This window comes from Lampris incognitus, chromosome 7 (assembly GCF_029633865.1).
Source record: "Lampris incognitus isolate fLamInc1 chromosome 7, fLamInc1.hap2, whole genome shotgun sequence".
NCBI lineage: Eukaryota > Metazoa > Chordata > Actinopteri > Lampriformes > Lampridae > Lampris > Lampris incognitus.
Window position 1 is genome coordinate 18828057 of NC_079217.1, and position 18404 is coordinate 18846460.

Below are 18404 nucleotides of genomic sequence, written 5' to 3' on the forward strand. Positions count from 1 at the left end.
GTGTACCTCTCCAGGTCTCGTCTGAGGTTCTCGAGTAAAAACTCCCCTTTTATGAATGGCTCTGACGTGAGACCTCAAGTGGTCTTCTCTTGCGAGCAAAACAACTCGGTAAGTTGCCTGTAGGCATTGGCTCTTGACTTTGAATAGAATTATGTGGGGCAGTTTTATTTCTTAATTTTTACGATAGGGATTTCTCCTTAGCAGGGCTTATATTCTAATATGGGACTCGTTTTTTGTGTTGAACTTTTGAGTTAGTTGAATATAGCATGTCAGGTAAATAACAGGAATTTATAACCATATTTGCAGTCTGCATTTTATGAGATTGCATCCATTAGGGATTCATCCAAATTCAATGAAATCTGATTGCTATCCCCCAATGCTTTCCTGTGCAATTTGAAAACTCCTCTACCAGAATGTGTCCTACTTTTTTTGTTGGGAATGTAATGTTTTTGGGGGAATATAGAGATGATGTGTGTGGCCTGGAAAAGCAGTTCTGTTCACACTAAACTTGAACCTGCAGGGAACCTCAAACCACCTCCCAAGGCATCTTGAGGAATCTGAATAAATTCCATCCTCAGTATATTTCATGTGTATTTACACCTAAATGAAATTGAAATTATAATACTTGGATTTGACTGTGGATAAGTGCTATCAAATTGCTATTTGATTACCCCACACACATTTTCTAATGACAGGTGTAAATGGGATCTATGACTTTGGCTTGTGAAGTGCCTACCCTTTACTGTCCTCAAATTCTGTTGCCATTTAAAGTCTTATGTAAAAAGATTATCACTGGCATAATCCCCCATCCTGCGTTTGATAGTTGACTGCCAATGGCCTTAACAGAAACCTTAAAATAATCATAAACCGCAATGATTGAAACAAATCTGTTCCCTTTTTCCGGTCAAAGATATTCAACAGTATGTCTTTAGGGGATCTGGAGGCCTTCATCACTGGACAGGAGAGACAGATCAGTGGACTGGCTGTGCAGGATTCAGAGCCATGGGGGGAAGACGGTGCGCTGGTTAGAGAATCAGGAGCCTTTGACTCTCCGGCAATCAGATCGAGAGGAAAACAGAATTTGGTTCCTGGTAAGGACTGGTTCCTGGTAAGGTCAAGTCTGATTGACTAGTGCCTTTGGTTATACTACGTTTCCCCATTATTCTGAACAACGTTAATTTTTAGTCACTGTAATCTGAAATCATTATCCTCTTTTTAATGTAACAACATTTTCTAGTATGTTAAATTTGGAGCAAAGAATAATTCCTTACTCACCAAGCAGGGTGAACTCTTGTTGAGTTATTGACTTCAAAAATTCTTTGTCTGGCAGCTGTTGTCTGTGGTGATGGATGGTTCATAACAGCCCTACATTGTCAAGCTTTAGCTCATTAATTTTAGAAGTTAGATAACAATGACATTAGGCCTGCCTTAATGTGGCCTGATCGTAAAGTCTGTGTACACCCACATGGACAGTTGGGATTTCTGACATCAGTCTCGCTTAAGACATGGATCAGAATGGAGAGGTTTTCAGCGTGACATATACAGGACATATTCAGAGCTGTGTCTTGATTTATTCCATGGTTGATGCTCTAGAGGAGAGGGAAATATTAATTCATGTAAAAATTATATAATTCATACATTTAGAAATTAAAATGACTTCAAATCCTAAAATCAGTCCAGTAATAGAGAGATGAAGTTTTTATCTTTTGTTTGACCTATGCATGTCAGCTGTTCAGTCGTACATGTTGGTATATGCCATCTCTGAAATAGTTCCTCTGCCCTTTCCCTTTACAGACCATGCAGTACCACACTGAAAAGTACTCTTATTGCATGATTGTTCAGACAAGTTGGCCCATGCGGAAATACAAACCTCCTTAAACAGTAGTTGTAGGCTTGCAATAGTGTAAATCTGGATATGACAGACATGTCTATCTTGTTGCATTTTTTTATGTATGACAGTTTGTTTTTTTGCTATTGTTTTGACTGTATGCCTTGTGCAAATAAGTGCAGTATTAATTCTATATGCAAGTTGAGCCCCATCTTGTACAGTTCCTTTGTTGGATGTACTGTGTAAGGCAGCATTATACCAGTCTTGGAGCAAGAGTGGGGCAATGGTGGAGCACAGTGTGTGAATACACTCAGCAGGTTGCACTAAATTTAAATGGCGGAACAGTAAAAAAAGATCAGACCTTCATGGAATCAAATACGGCTGTATAATATGTCACAATTGTGATAAGAGGCAGTTGTGAGGCCCCTCAACTGAAATCAAGTATACATGATTTGAGAAGTCCATGTCACTCACTACTAACCCTTGCAGACTTTATTTCTGCCGGTCTGACTCATTATATCTTACTTAATGTCTTGTCTGCGCCTGTTTCCCTTTGTGTGTGACCTATTCACTGACTGCTCTCCACTCTTTTTTTGTTTGCCAGCATGCCTGCTTTTTTCACTACTCATTAGGCATGTTCATACAGTGATGACAACTGCCCCAAGTGGAGGAGTTCAAGTATCTCAGGGTCTTATTCACAAGTGAAGGATAAGGATAGAGAGATTGCCACGAATTTACTGGTCACTCTCTTCCTACCATCACCTGTGGTTATGAGCTTTGGATTGTGACTTAAAGAACGAGATTGCCATTACAAGGGAGCAAAATGTTTTGTTTTTTTTTGCATGGTGGAGGTGCTCACTCTCTGTGATAGGGAAAGGGACTCAGTGATCAAGGAGGACCTCAGAGTAGAGGCGCTGCTGCTCCATATTGGAAGGAATACCTCCCGCTGGGGTTGTTAGTCAGCACGTCTAACTAGGAAGAGACCCTGGGTGTGACCAAGGGCACAGGGGTAGGGGAGCGCCTGGGGGTCCCTCAGGAAGAACTGAAGGAAGATGCTGTTGGAAGAGATGTCTGGATCACACTGCTTGCCCTGTGCCACCATGACCCTGAGGGACAAGTGGCAAGAAAATGGATCGATGGGTTGAATATAGTGATAAAGGACTATGTTATTCAAAACGAGTTGATCCATATTGTCTGCACTGTCTCCTAATTGGACCGGGCTGAGAATGCGTCAGCAGACGTAAGCGTGTTAACCACTGCGTGCTGCTGTGGCTCAGTAGTTGAGACCACAGGAATGTAACTTGGTGTTACAGGCTCACCATCTACTCTCACTTCTCCCTTTCAAACCTAAACAGTTTCATTTATTGGGCAATGCTTTCTTTCTTTTTTGTAGCTTCTGAGTTTCTTTCTCTCAAGTTTCTTTTTTTTGACTTGGTTAAGTTTTTTTTATTCTTCTTTTAAGCCAGAACTTGATATGGATAGTAATTTTATACCCTTATCCAGGTCCTTGTCTGTTACAAGAACCTGGATTGTTCCCTTCACCTTACCGTATCACATCACACACTGCCACACCATAACAGGGAGTTGACATAGGAAAAAAGGACGAGTTCATTGACATCATACGGAAAATATCTTTGTCTCTGCTCAACATTGGATTGAGAGTTTCCCTGTTTAATTGAATTCAAATTGCCTGTTTTAATGTGTTGGGTGTCTGGTTATTGTCTGGTTGAAGGAGAACTGTTTGAGATGTAGGCGGCCAAGGCAGTCAGGGTGAATGAAATGCCTGGCTCAGCCTTATTGACTAGATTGTTCTTACACAACTCTCTCCAGACAGCTTTTGCTCTGACAGTTTACAGTGGACCAGTCTAGGCAAGAAATCTCAACTCATTTTGGCAAGCAATATTTCAGTCTTACCACTTGAGGGCAATGTTGATAAATAAGTGAGGAGGCACTTGAAATTGATAATCAATAAATGTTAATAAATCAATAAATGAGTGGACCTCAAGAGGCTCCCAAAAATACGTTCATTGGATTATAATGGTTGATAGTGGTTGATTTTAACTTAAGATATATCATCACTCTATCATACACTACTGTTTACAAGCCGAACTTGAACAAGGAAAACTAAACCATGTATTGCATGTATTGGGAAAACGAAATCAAAATAAGGAAATTGGAAGCCCCTTCAATGCAAAAGATGTACTTTTATTATTGTCTGCTATCGCGTGTAAAGTGCACATAGAACAATGCTTGGCTATTTATAAGAACATTAAGGCGACATAGCATGTTTGGAGCTAGGCAGTCTTCCTCTGGTTGCATTAATGCATTGTGTGTATTAGAGAATTTTTCTTTTAAAATGCTTAGATCTTTGAATATGCGACTAATTTTTTTTTTAGTATTTATGGTCTACTGGACTGATTTGCTTATGATACTGCAATGCAGTATTACTGCATGTAATGTTTTCTATGTGTTTTCATGTGGTGGCCACAGTGTCTGAGACAGCACTGGCTGAGGTGCTCCTAAACCTTCTGTGTCTGCTGCTGAGGAATCAGTGGAGCTGGCTTTGCACTGAGAATATCCAGAGAACCATCAGGCTGCTCTTTGGAACTCTCATTAATAGGTAAGCGTGGAGATGCTGGTCTTCCTATAATCATCATGAAGTACCGTGACAGCACAGCAAACATTTAGTTAGATTTCACCCCCAAATTGTCATAATAAAAAGTATTTGGTTAATGTGTAGAAGTGATTTATTTATTCTGTTAAGTGTCATTATGAGTGCAGTTTAAATGTACATGCATTGGACTTAAGGCATGGTCAATGTGCAAAGACTACAAAAAAAAAAGGGGGGGACTTTTTCAGGGCTCACATGTCCCTTGACTGAATAGACAGATTGACAATATTTTTTTCCCCATTTCTTCGGAGTGGAAAGAAGGAAGAGAAAGACACATGTAAAACCATTTTATTTCTTCTAATTTTGCAATCAAGTTATTTTTAGACAAGTTCAGTACCATGTTTCATGAGAGACCAGTACAATTCTAAATCCCCAGGCCTGTCAGAAATGCAATATCAATATCAAAAGTTTGCCTTTTGAAGAACTGAAACTTGCCAACTATTGTGAAATCCTCTGGCCTCTACAAAGATTCAGCAATGCTCTGTTTTGCTATATGGTATGTCTGGCCAATGCTTGGTTTGGTTGGTTGGTGTTGCACTTGCGGTATGTGAACTGCATGTGGACTGTGAAGAGAAGGAGCCTAGGTATTTTTGGCTGCCCAAGGTGTCTGTTAACCGTGCATGCTGTGCCATGAGTCACAACTGTTTATGTGACGTGTGTCTGTGGCTCCAAATACTCCTCAGTGGGTACTCCTAGACTCTGTGTTGAAGTGCGACACTAGCACACCTGAGTCACATGGTTTGCCAGCCCAAGGGGCATGGGGTGGAGGTCGGAAATAAAACACTACTGTATGTTTCTTGGCAATGGACGATCATAAATGATGTTATTGTGTAAAAAGATGTTGCCACTAGGTTATCCGTTTACTGTTTGCGGAATCTCACATCTTTTTATTTGCTGCAACTATCCAGAGGATTGTCTCTTAATTTACACAATGACATTGGACCACATTTATTGTACTTATTATGTGAGCATGTTTTAACACATGACATTTGGATATTGGTCTGGCAGATCTAGAAGCATGGGGGAAAAAAACGCATGTGGGAAGAACTCTTGCATGTAACACAAATGCACTGAACTCACGATTAGACCTTGAAGACTGGGTGCTGGATCCCCAGTGTAGTTAGTCATAAAAAGGAGACACTAGGACAGCACTCCTATTTGACTTTTTGATATTGCAACATGGACATTTTGGGCAAGACGCCTTTCTTCAGTGTGTATTCTGGCAATTTCACAATCAATACACACAGAGAGGGGTTAATTATATAGGTGACCCCAGTAGTATCTCTCCAATTTCTCTGAACTTGTTGTTTCAGTCGTTATATTGCTTCCCTTGTTTATTTCATGCTAGTGTGGGTAAGTAAAGTATTTTCAGTCCATGCAGGATTTTGCATTTTTTTTTAATTTGTCATGAAAGTTTGATTGAGGGCTTGTTAAAGTTTCAAGTTAAAAGACAACATTGTGACAGTTTGTGTGGTCAGCCAATGTAAGGATTTGTTGAAAACTTTGCAACAATGGCAAAAACAAGCCAATCAAAACAAAGATAAAAAACTTGGTAACATTACAAATAGCCTTTCCTTGGGAAAATAACTTGGACAATTTTTTTTTTAACCTTAAGCAAGTCATGAAGGGATTTTGCTGGCTCAGAATATGGGCTTTTTCTGCATAATTTTGTCACAGATTCATTTACCTGCACACATTTACACCTTGGTGTGCTTCCCAGTTTATCCCCAGTCTCCCATCAGCCACCGTGCTGCTCTACTAGTAGGATGATAAGTCCTTTGTATATGGGAACGTTGACATTACTTGTAAAGAGAGGGGTACCTTGTCTGATCACTATCCACAGTGGGATTTACATGACTAGTCAGTCCATGTATTTAGCCATTGTCTCCACTCACAAGCTTGCTTTTTCAGCCATCAAGATACAGACAAATGAGATGATTTTCTTCTCAGTTCAGTATACACTCACCGGCCACTTTATTAGGCACACCTGTCCCAACTGCTCGTTAACGCAAATTTCTAATCAGCCAATCACATGGCAGCAACTCAATGCATTTAGGCATGTAGACATGGTCAAGATGATCCGCTGCAGTTCAAACCGAGCATCAGAATGGGGAAGAAAGGTGATTTAAGTGACTTTGAACTTGGCATGGTTGTTGGTGCCGGACGGGCTGGTCTGAGTATTTCAGAAACTGCTGATCTACTGGGATTTTCACGCACAACCATCTCTAGGGTTTACAGAGAATGGTCCGAAAAAGAGAAAATATCCAGTGAGCGGCAGTTCTGTGGGCGAAAATGCCTTGTTGATGCCAGAGGTCAGAGGAGAATGGCCAGACTGGTTCGAGCTGATAGAAAGGCAACAGTAACTCAAATAACCACTCATTACAACCGAGGTATGCAGAAGAGCATCTCTGAACGCACAACACGTCGAACCTTGAGGCAGATGGGCTACAGCAGCAGAAGACCACACCGGGTGCCACTCCTGTCAGCTAAGAACAGGAAACTGAGGCTACAATTCGCACAGGCTCACCAAAATTGGACAATAGAAGATTGGAAAAACGTTGCCTGGTCTGATGAGTCTCGATTTCTGCTGCGACATTCGGATGGTAGGGTCAGAATTTGGCGTCAACAACATGAAAGCATGGATCCATCCTGCCTTGTATCAGCGGTTCAGGCTGGTGGTGGTGGTGTAATGGTGTGGGGGATATTTTCTTGGCACACTTTGGGCCCCTTAGTACCAATTGAGCATCGTGTCAACGCCACAGCCTACCTGAGTATTGTTGCTGACCATGTCCATCCCTTTATGACCACAGTGTTCCCATCTTCTGATGGCTACTTCCAGCAGGATAACGTGCCATGTCATAAAGCTCGAATCATCTCAGACTGGTTTCTTGAACATGACAATGAGTTCACTGTACTCAAATGGCCTCCACAGTCACCAGATCTCAATCCAATAGAGCACCTTTGGGATGTGGTGGACCGGGAGATTCGCATCATGGATGTGCAGCCGACAAATCTGCAGCAACTGCGTGATGCTATCATGTCAATATGGACCAAACTCTCTGAGGACTGTTTCCAGTACCTTGTTGAATCTATGCCACGAAGGATTAAGGCAGTTCTGAAGGCAAAAGGGGGTCCAACCCGGTACTAGCAAGGTGTACCTAATAAAGTGGCCGGTGAGTGTATGTGTTTGTTGTACTACAGAGTTGGTTGATGTTACTTGTATCAGAGTTCCTCTAACCCTTTGTCTAGGTTATGAAGTAGAGCACTGGATAGAGGCCTCTGCTGTCCTGTCTGTAGCCACTGACACTTTCAGCTACCATCAGAATCCGCAAAGCAATTGCTTTATTAAAGCTCACAGACAAAGGTCTTTGATTAAAGTGAGGCATAGGCTACAATGAGCAGCATTAGGGCATTGAGAAATAACTCTCAATCAAGAGGACAAAAAGGCTTGAATAAGTTGGTTTGCCTCAATCGCACATATATTAAAACTCTTAACCTACTTCTTTCAAAGTAAACATTGGTGACACTGTCTCAATAAAAAAAATCTTATTTGCTTTAATGGTGGTTGGCTCTTAGAAACTCCTTCTGCTTGAGGGGCTTTTATGAGGTTTTCCGCTCCGAAGAAGCGATGGAAAATTCTTGATGGGAGGGGCAACAGAGTTAGAGTTGAAAGACTGGGCCAGGTCAGGACGTGAAGACACATGTTGCCTTGTGGAGATTCCACAGAGAAGGCTGTTTACGAGCTGGAGAGGGTACTGTGGCTTATGTTCACTAGTTAATAAAAAGAGAGTAGTTATTTTAGACCAGGGATTGGTACCAGCCATTGTTGTGTGGTGTTGTGTGCCTTACGAAACTTTTATTACAAGGTGTAAACATCTGCATTAGATTTAGATAAAGAAGTTTCCTTCACCTTCATGGACGACACAGGTGTTACGTTCTAATTTATCACTGGCGATATAAAATGGGTTTGAGTGTGTGGGCCTACATGCCTGTACAACTTGGGTCCTAAAAAGAATGCAAGGCTTCATCAACTCCCAAAGCATTTGTCGCAGACAGGTATAGCTACCGATAGCAGTAACCTGGACATGCAGACAATGTTCTCAGGTTCTAATATTTGTGCTGCGCGACACTATGACCTCACATTCCCAGGCGTGTCAGGGGCCCTAGTATAACTGTACCAATCTGATCTTAGACCCTCTATTTTAAGGAGCACTAGAAGCAAAGTATCAGAGGCCCTGTCCTTTTGTTTGGCCCTCTCTATATTTGGCATCAGACTGTCAGCTTTGTAATGACAGCTCTCAGTATGGCAGTTATCTCAACTCATCAGCTGCATAGTTTCACCAATTTCTTATATGAATGAATGAGTGGGATGCTGGGGCTACTGACTGATATGGATATATATATAGTCAATCTAAATATGATATAATATTGTAATAATTACAATAATTTATTTTATTTGTATAGCATTTTTATGATAGTTTTACAGTTTACAGTCAAGAAAATGGTAACAAAAAGCCAAAAGGCAATGTAAGATCATGAAAATACAAGACATTAGGGGGCGTGCGGGTAGTGTAGCGGTCTATTCTGTTGTCTACCAACAGAGGGATTGCCGGTTTGTATCCCAGTGTTAGCTCCAGCTTGGTCAGGTGTCCCTACAGACACAATTGACCGTGTCTGCGGGTGGGAAGCCAGATGTGGATGTGTGTCCTGCTTACTGCACTAGAGCCTCCTCTGGTCAGTTGGGGCGCCTGTTCGGGGGGGAAGCGGAAACTGGGGGGAATAGCGTGATCCTCCCATGCACTACATGGGAGGATCACACAAAACTCCTCACTGTCGGGTGAAAAGAAGCGGCTGCCGACCAGATGCATCGGAGGAGGCATGTGGTAGCCTGCAGCCCTCCCCGGATCGGCAGAGGGGGTGGAGCAGCGACCAGGATGGCTCAGAAGAGTGGGGTAATTGGATGGGTACAATTGGGGAGAAAAAGGGGGGAAAGAAAATACTAGACATTTACTAATCTACAGAATATGATGAAGCATTCCTTTTTGCCATATTTCATGTCATACCTGCATTTACACAAAATCCCAGTTTTTTGACAAGAAAAAAAACCCTCCAAATGGTTTTAGGTCATATGTGGTTACTGTAACACACATTAGGCAATGCCATTATTAAAATCTACTGGCCTGCCTCATAGGTAGCGCCATTCAAAAGATACTTGGTTTGGCTGTTGCACCATTGAGTGTGTAAGTGCATGTCATTGGGATTATCAGGTGGGCACCTTCCCTTGCAAAAGTTTCGTTGAGTCAGGGTCACAACACTCTGTATTGCATTCCAATATCCTGAAATCACTCCTCCAAAACCCATCTCAGCAGATTCAACAGAGTTGTGTTGTGCTACTTAAGGCTTGCATACCTTGCATCCACCTAACATCAATTTAACGTCTACATGCACAACATAGCTGCACCTCTAGAACGGTCAACAGTAAGATCTACCCACTTCTGTTGGCCATAGCTGTATCATCATATGTAATGTAATCTATGTGTATCAATCCACTACCAATCACAAAAAACCCCCCACCAAGAGTCAGCAGAGGGATAACAGGGTTGTGGTGGCCAAGCGTTCATAGCAACATTGCTTGTTTTATCCATCAGTGTCATCTCTTCCTATCATTGTGATGCCGTGTCCTCAGCATTAGGCATACTGATATCCTGCAAACTTTGGTTTGTTCCCTTTAATTAAACTTCACCCAAAGAATAGAAAGAATAACACAATAGAGTATATTAAGTTAATATACAGAGCACATTAAGTAAAACCACATTTTGTGTCAACCTTTCATTAAAAAAATATTGCAGAATAATTTCAAAGATAACTTACAATACAAGCCCCTCAGGCAGGAAGTTCCAACACTATGGTCTTGAATGGAAAAGGACCCATGGACATCTTGTCTGTAGCCTAGACCTAGGCATTGTTTTCAGGATTGCCTTAGGATTTCAAGCCTTAGTGTACCTCGTAAGGGCTTTCATGATATTAGATTTACCTAGTGGCCTCATCCAACCAACCCATATAAGCATTGAGTAAACAATTAAATTCTAAAACTAATGGTGGACCAGTAAAGAACAGTAATGAATCCTTGTGAAACACAGGAAGTTCTTGAAAATTATATGGCAGAAAAACTTTAAGTAATCTTGAGCTGTGACACAGGTTCTTGATTGAGACAAAAACTGATCAAAATAGTGCTCAAAGGAAGATAGATAAGCCTGTGTAAGTCTTAATGTCAGTAAAAGACAAATCTCTCAGGTTGTCATTTTATTGTATAGAAAGTAATGATCTGCACAGTAGGATGAAAATTGACTTCGTGAAACAGAAAATGTGAGCCAGCAAGCCCATCCTCCAAATGGATTCAGTCGGTTTAGGAAGGGTGGAAATAGAGGAGAGGGGAAAAAAATGAAATAAAAATAACTCATTTCAAATAGTACAATATATCATGATATTCCAAAACATCAAATAATTTATTATTGTTCCATAGTGTACCAGAAGTGTTTTCACAAATTTTTATCATGCATGGCATGTTGTGAGGTTGATTGTTCCATAGCATTCATAACTGAATTTGTTGGTCTTCATTCCCAAATAATGAAAAGCAGAGCAAAAGCAAATTCATAAATCCATGCTCTTAGTTAGAACAAGAGGAGAAGACAGTGTCTTTGCACAGAGAGATGAGGACTGAGTCTACATTGCCTCGATTTGGATCTATTATTGGGGTGTAAAGAGAATGAACGGTAGTAGCATTGTGTAGCTGAACAGTCAGAAAAAACCTACTATTAAACAGTATTTTAAGGGTGTGGAAATTAGCTAACTAAAACAGACAAATACCATAAGGTTTACTTGATGGGTCAACATTTTTATTGGCCTTCTAATAGAGAGGAGCAGAGAGGCAAAACTACAGGTTGTTGTGTTTTCTTTTGTGTTTTTTGTTAACTTAACCATGAGGAGGCATGCGGGTGGTGTGGCGGTCTATTCCGTTGCCTACCAACACAGGGATCGCTGGTTCGAATCCCCGTGTTATCTCCGACTTGGTCGGGTGTCCCTACAGACACAATTGGCCGTGTCTGCGGGTGAGAAGCTGGATGTGGGTATGTGTCCTGGTCGCTGCAGTAGCGCCTCCTCTGGTCGGTCAGGGCACCTGTTCAGGGGGGAGGGGGAACTGGGGGGAATAGCGTGATCCTCCCATGTGCTATGTCCCCCTGGCAAAACGCCACACTGTCAGGTGAAAAGAAATGGCTGGCGACTCCACATGTATGGGAGGAGGCATGTGGTAGTCTGCAGCCCTCCCCGGATTGGAAGAGGGGGTGGAGCAGCAACCAGGATGGATTGGGAGAGTTGATTAATTGGCCAAGTACAATGGAGGAGAAAAAGGGGGGAAAAACAAAAAACTTTACCATCAGGGCCATCACTTTTAGCACTCAAGGATGATACCAACATGTTTTTAGCTCAAAAATGTAATCAAAAATGTGCTACTGATTTAACAAATGTGTCTTGACGCATGCTCAATGATCCAGGTGTAGTATCCCAGAAAAGTTGAATCAGTTCATCTTGACACAAGGTTCAGTGGGAGAAACATTTCATCACTCATCTAAGTGACTTCGTCAGTCTCAGCTGACTGCAGGTACCCCCACCTTTATAAACAATACAGTTGCATAATGACCGAAATGGGCAATCTAATGCTGGTTTCATATGCAGATTGCCATGACCATTAATTAACAAATGTAATTTTGTGAGTCATCAAACTTAATTTCTATAACACATCTCATACATAAAAAGGAAATAAACACACCGGACCATTATGTGCCTGTTGTCTTGTCGAAGGTGGGGTTAAGGTTGTGCTAATTCTGCTCTTGGTGCACAGATGCCAACCCTAAGTTAGGAGGCCATGTACTGCATCCGACACTCGGCTAAGTATTCAATTAACTTATTTGACAATACCACTCATTTAACTGAAGCCACTAAGTTATTACATTTAGAAGGTGAATAGAAGATAACCATCATTTAACCAGCAAAACCATCACTGCAAGGCGAGAAAACATTGGAACTCCAGATTAATTGTTTAGTATTGGTCCTTGTTTTAAAAGATGTGTCAGTCAATTTTGGAGTGATAGCAGGGCCAAATTGTGTGTTTTGTATTTTGGTAGCGGGGGTACCTTTTTGTTTACATTTGAATTAAACATTGTACCTTTAAATATGTGTGTATCTCCTTTCATTGTAATAATTCATGCAGTAGACTTTTGGAAGAATAGCCTTTTTCAGTTGAAAAGAGCCAAATAGGAAATAATCCTCTAAAATAAACATCTAATCAAATCACCTAATGTGGGTTTTTTTGCTAGTCAACAACTTCTCATCAGTCTATTCAGATTATCTCAATTTTCTGTTCAAACAGCATGTCCACATATATCTTACTTTTGGTAAATAAATACATAACATTTTTTTATCGGGTTTTGTGAACCATCTATGATGTACTGTTTATAAAATTTGGCTTGATTTAGGTAAGCCTTCTCAGGGTTGTGATTGGTTTAGATGTCCTAAAGGGAACATTTACTGATGAAACTAACTGATAGGATAACTGACTGATGGAATATGACGAGTCCTGTCTAGGTTATCACATAATTTGGTGTAGCTGGTTCGTGTGATGCAAAGTGATGCTGCAGTTAGTGGAAATCTTACAGCTCCACTGCATGCAAGTCTGTCAGCCTCTTTGAGTGTATGTTAGTGCATTTGTGTAGATGGATTCAGGGTCAAGTCTTGGTCTGTCTGTGTGACAGGTCTCACTGGAAAAGCTGGCTCTCTGCTCCTATAAATGGGAGAGCAAGGCAAGGCTGTGGTTTGGGAGATGTCTGATTTTTATGGGCTGGAAAGTGGGACAGTTTAAGATGAATATAGTCTCTCTCTTAGACAGCAGTCTGGATGGAAATTCCAGCCAGGGCCAGATCGTTGTCAATGTGTAGATGTAGAAGTAGCAGATCTTCCTCCAAAGTGGAGGCTTTTTCTGTTTAAACATCACATGCATATGATGGAATAGTCCATTTTCCTTTTTGATTGAAATTGCATTGGTCATGGATCTGTAACTATAATGAATCTTTCACTTGCCACACTGCTGATTTATATGGATGATCTCAGAAAGAAAACTGAGGCTTTCATAGGCTTTTATTTCTTTGTACCTCCTTTTACTTATTTACGTACAATGGATAGCATTGACTACTGTAGTTTGTGGTGAAACCGGGTCAGTGGTGATGATGATACAATAAAACGATTGTAATTAATGAAATTGAGTCAGGTTGTCCAGATTTTCATGGCAATTAATTTTCCCTTTGGACTGTAGTCAGTAACAGAATCTAGCACGAAATATTCCTTCACTAAGTCCAGAGGACACACATCACATCTGTTAATTAACTGACAAGTTTACTTCATTACAGCATGAACAGTAATCCAAACAGATTGGAGAATGTACAGGTGGTGTGTGTTCATGCACCTGCAACAGTATACCTCCACTCATCTTGCACGTCTTTCTTTGGCCTGTCAATGGGCTGTTTGTTTGTCTGCATGGCTGCAGTCACATCCTCTCTGGAATACATTACGTCTCACCTCCTCAACTACACTCACCCCTCTGTCAATCTCCTGCTGCACCTGTCATGTAATGACACAATTCTTTATTTTTACTACCTAAAGTGGCTTATTAATACTTTCATAAACAATTCCAGTGGTCCCACTAGTCCTCGATGACAGCTTGATCATGTGGGTGAAAAGGAAAGATGGAGAACCTAAAACTTGTCATCAGTCAGAGAATTTTCTCTTTCTCTCTCTCTCTCTCTCTCTCTCTCTCTCTCTGTCTGTCTGTCTGTCTGTCTGTCTGTCTGTCTGTCTGTCTGTCTGTCTGTCTGTCTGTCTGTCTGTCTGTCTGTCTGTCTGTCTGTCTGTCTGTCTGTCTGTCTGTCTGTCTGTCTGTCTGTGTTTCCTTCTCTCACTCTATCTTTCTATCAGTCTATTTCTCCTCTACCACAGTGTTAATTAGTACCAAGAGACTTGCCACTGAGATCCAGTGGCTTGCTTGAGTTTCACCAGCGGGGAGTAACATGTTGTTTGGCTCCAGCTGGAGTGGTTTCTCTCTCTCTGCTGCACTTTTTAACCAATGACCGCATTGTGATATATGGAAAAGAGAGAACTTTGTAGATGTGGTCAGATCACCACAATTAACAATATATCTAACATCGGCTTTTCTAAGTAGTGTATTTTATGAGATGCCCATGTGATTACTCACAGGTTGTTGCATAATTTGTTCCAATTTGAATGTTGGCAAGTTGCCTTTGAATGTTTGCGTTCCAAAGGATGAGGGTGTGTGGCTTGCTTAAGAGCGTATTTCATGGTCTTTCCAAAACCATTGGTTTCTTAGCTTGTAATTCCATTGTCTCACTGTGCCTGTTTTTCTGGGGCTTAAACCAATGTTAAATTTGTTGTTGATATTTTAAATATGTATATTATTGATGTATTTAATATCAGTGTTTATGAAACTCGGCATTGTAATTTTCAGTTATAATCTTGGTAACGATGATCAGATCAGAGATTTGCATTTTCATCAATGCCCACTCAAATGAACAAGAACATTACAGAATTAAAATTTGTCGGGGAACTCTTGACAGATACAGCTTTTGAAACATTTTACATGACATTTGATGTTCTTGACTTTAGAGCAATACCAAAATGTATATTCTCCACATCTCACCATTTCACTTCTCTTACTTTGCTGACATATGACATATTCCACTTCTCCCCTGACCACAAAGAAATGTATGGAAAATTATACAAGGTCTGTTTGTAACCCAGTACAGACAGTAACGGAAATTAATATATGACTGAAAGGAAGCTATAAAAAACAGGCCAGAGGTTTAATAGAATGAAACCTCATTGTCTTTGACTAAGAAATGATTGAAAATTCAAAACTACAATTATTTTCAAAGTCAGCAGTGGTTCAAATCTTCAACCTAAAGCCCACATGTCATCCAATCAAAGGCCACAATTCTTTATGTAAGGTTCACGCACAACTTGTCCTGTTTTGCAACATTAAGCAGGTCCAGATGTTGTGATGTTTACCTATGTCAAATCAGTCATTTTCCAGGGTATCTAACCTGCAGCCTCAGTCCCATTATGAGCAAAGATAGAGAAAAGTCATGTTGGAATTGATAGACCCATGCACTGGTGTATATTACAAAATGTACTGGTGTGTATTTCCAAGTATTGTCTGATTTATGACCAAAATTGAGAGATTAGCCATTTGTGTCAGGTTTTGAAGACAAATGTTGCTCTGTTAATAGCCTGGCCAGAGTTCCAACAATGTTTCAGTTCTGACTTTAATAACTGTTATTCTTAACATTTATTCTGCTGGGTTGAATATTTTATTTGGTGCCTTTTTCTACTCTACAGTGTATCAGAGTCCTTTTTTTTTAATATCATATCTTAATAGAACATTAGACCTCATGCCTTGCTTCTGTGAAAAGAGCAAATACATCTCTTAGACAGGAATTTGTTGGATCTGTGGACCTCAGTCTTTCTCTCCTGAATGATTGGCCCCAAAATAGAGATTTCTCTTTCACTCAGGAGGTTCTTGACAATGTTGGCTGTTTTCACAACAAGTCCTGTGGCGATATTAGAGTCCCCCTGCTGTCTTCCGTTCTGTTTCTCTGGGGTCAGATGTGATGTATTATCAGGAAAAAACAATTTATTCCCAGGCTGGCTTCGTTGGTGGTCAAACAGCCACCTCTTGGCTGCACCATATGGACAGCGGCTAATCTGGCATCGGCGGGAAAAGGAGGGAGGAATAGATGGGAGGAATGGAAAAGATGCTTGTTACATAACACAAGCTATCTATCAGCCTTGGTAGAGTGGAGGAGGTGTGACATCCCTGAACAGGCTGTTCCTGAAGCTGGGGACAAACGCAGACACGCTTCTTGTCAAGAGATCACATGGTCTGAGTGTCTGTCTGATAGCACACCTTGGGCTCCTGTTGGAAGTTACTTGTCATGTTGCAGTTTTTCACATGTCATGTCACTGTCACATTTGTGCAGGGGCATCGCACACTTCTTGAACTGGGCCTCTGGTGATGTGATTAAACAATAGATATTCCATTCTATTCTTTTACTACTTACTATTTCTTACTTTATGTTCTATAGCTAAATGAAAGTAGCAGGTTGCAGAGCCCCTTATTTTTTCAGGCCCAAGTAACAGTCGGAATGATATGGGTCCCACAGGTGATTTGTTGTCGAAGTTATGAAACACTAATTTTCTCCCTGGTTTGCTGTCAATTAAGGCCTGCCAGTCTCACTGTCATTCAGCTAAATTTAGAGCACCCCAGTTAGGCCAGTTGCAGTAGCTCAAACTGAAATACACCGTGCCTTGAGACCGCTCCCATGAGAGAACTTGAAAGACTGGCTGCGTGAAACTTGTGGTCCTCATGGTCAGGGGGCTCTGAGCTCGTTAGGGTCCACACTGGAGATAAAGTCAGATTTCCGACAAGTGCCATCAGCTGACTCATTACCAGGGTGTGGATGGAGCTTAATAGGTGTTAAAACATTGTCTGAAATAAAGACAGCAGGATGAAGTCATAATATGACTACTCTCTTCACTCTGCTGGTATCACTTTTCATCGCTCACCTGGGCCACGGGGCCTGAGGCGCGGCTCTGTTACTGAAGTCATGGTTCATCCCCTGTCTCTGGAGGCATACTTTTGCAATGACATCTTGTCTGTGGAAGGCTCAATGTGGTCTTATTTTAGCTTAAACCCTACCTAGCAAGAATCTTTTTTTACCCTAAATGGTAACGTGTATGTGTGGCTAAAATAAATCACCACTCATTTCCAACAAGGCATAGCTGCAATCCAGCTTATCCAGTGTTTCAGGTTAAAAAAAAATTGGGTTCACTTGAACTATTAATTATCCATTGCTGTTGCAAAATATTCAGTGAATCTGCCGTTCATGTTGGTTGTTTTATGTAATCTTTGTAGTTGACAACGCTTCATAATCAGCTGATTAAAAGCTCTTTGGCTGCTGCAAGTAATTGGCCTGAGTAGTATTTAGTGTACTAAATCAGACTAAAAGTGTACCATGTTATCTCCAGAGGATATAGATAAGGCCTTGTCAGTAAGGTGTGAAATAGAAAAGTAAGAGAACCATAATTAATTATTTTTTCTTTTTTTAGGAGCTGCAGCTCCTAAAATGTATCCATAAATATGTAGTTACTCCACAAATAGGAATGTGACATTTAGACTGTTGGTTCATTTATCCCACCGAGTGTCCACTAATACAGCATCACAAGGCTTGTTCAGTTTAGCAGTGTTTTGATTTGAAAGCTGACTGACAGCTTCTAGTTGATAAGTGGTGGTAAAGTATAAGAGGGTAGGGCATGATTTTTTTTTGTGTGGAGCTATTTGAGAGCTTAGTTCTTTCCCTAAGTCCATTTTGGGCTTTTGGTACTCGGAGCTCATTTGGGTTTGGGGCTTGCTCCATCTCAGCCTCGGCTGGCCTTCTGAGTAGTGTGCCGTTGGAAACCACAGAGCAGTGCTGATGTTGATTTTCCCCTCAGGATTATAAACTATGCCACCTGCTGCTGTAAACATCCCTTTCCTGGCACACCTTGAAAAGGACACACACTCGTGTGGACACACAGCAGAGTAATCATCACCAGAGAGAATATCTGGCTGGTTCCCTCATCGCTCTCATGTGAGCGATGTGTATTTCACCCAAGCTGTTTGACGCCAACGAGAATTATCTCCTGCTTGTATACAGTCTGTTAGCCTGCCTATTATAAATGAGATTCCTTCAGCAATATGTATTAAAATTTTAGCCTCTATTTTTTTTCCTTTTCTGAGAG

At 41.0% G+C, this 18404-nt stretch overlaps 1 protein-coding gene across 1 annotated transcript in view; it reads left to right on the plus strand.

Annotated features, from left to right (window-relative positions):
* The window catches only part of LOC130115705 (sorting nexin-19-like), a 56433-nt gene that overhangs the window by 12441 nt on the left and 25588 nt on the right, over positions 1-18404 (plus strand). Inside the window, exons 8-10 of the mRNA XM_056283490.1 lie at positions 15-108; positions 911-1091; positions 4319-4448. Of these exons, the coding sequence (XP_056139465.1) occupies positions 15-108; positions 911-1091; positions 4319-4448 (405 nt within the window). The remainder of the gene's footprint in view (positions 1-14; positions 109-910; positions 1092-4318; positions 4449-18404) is intronic.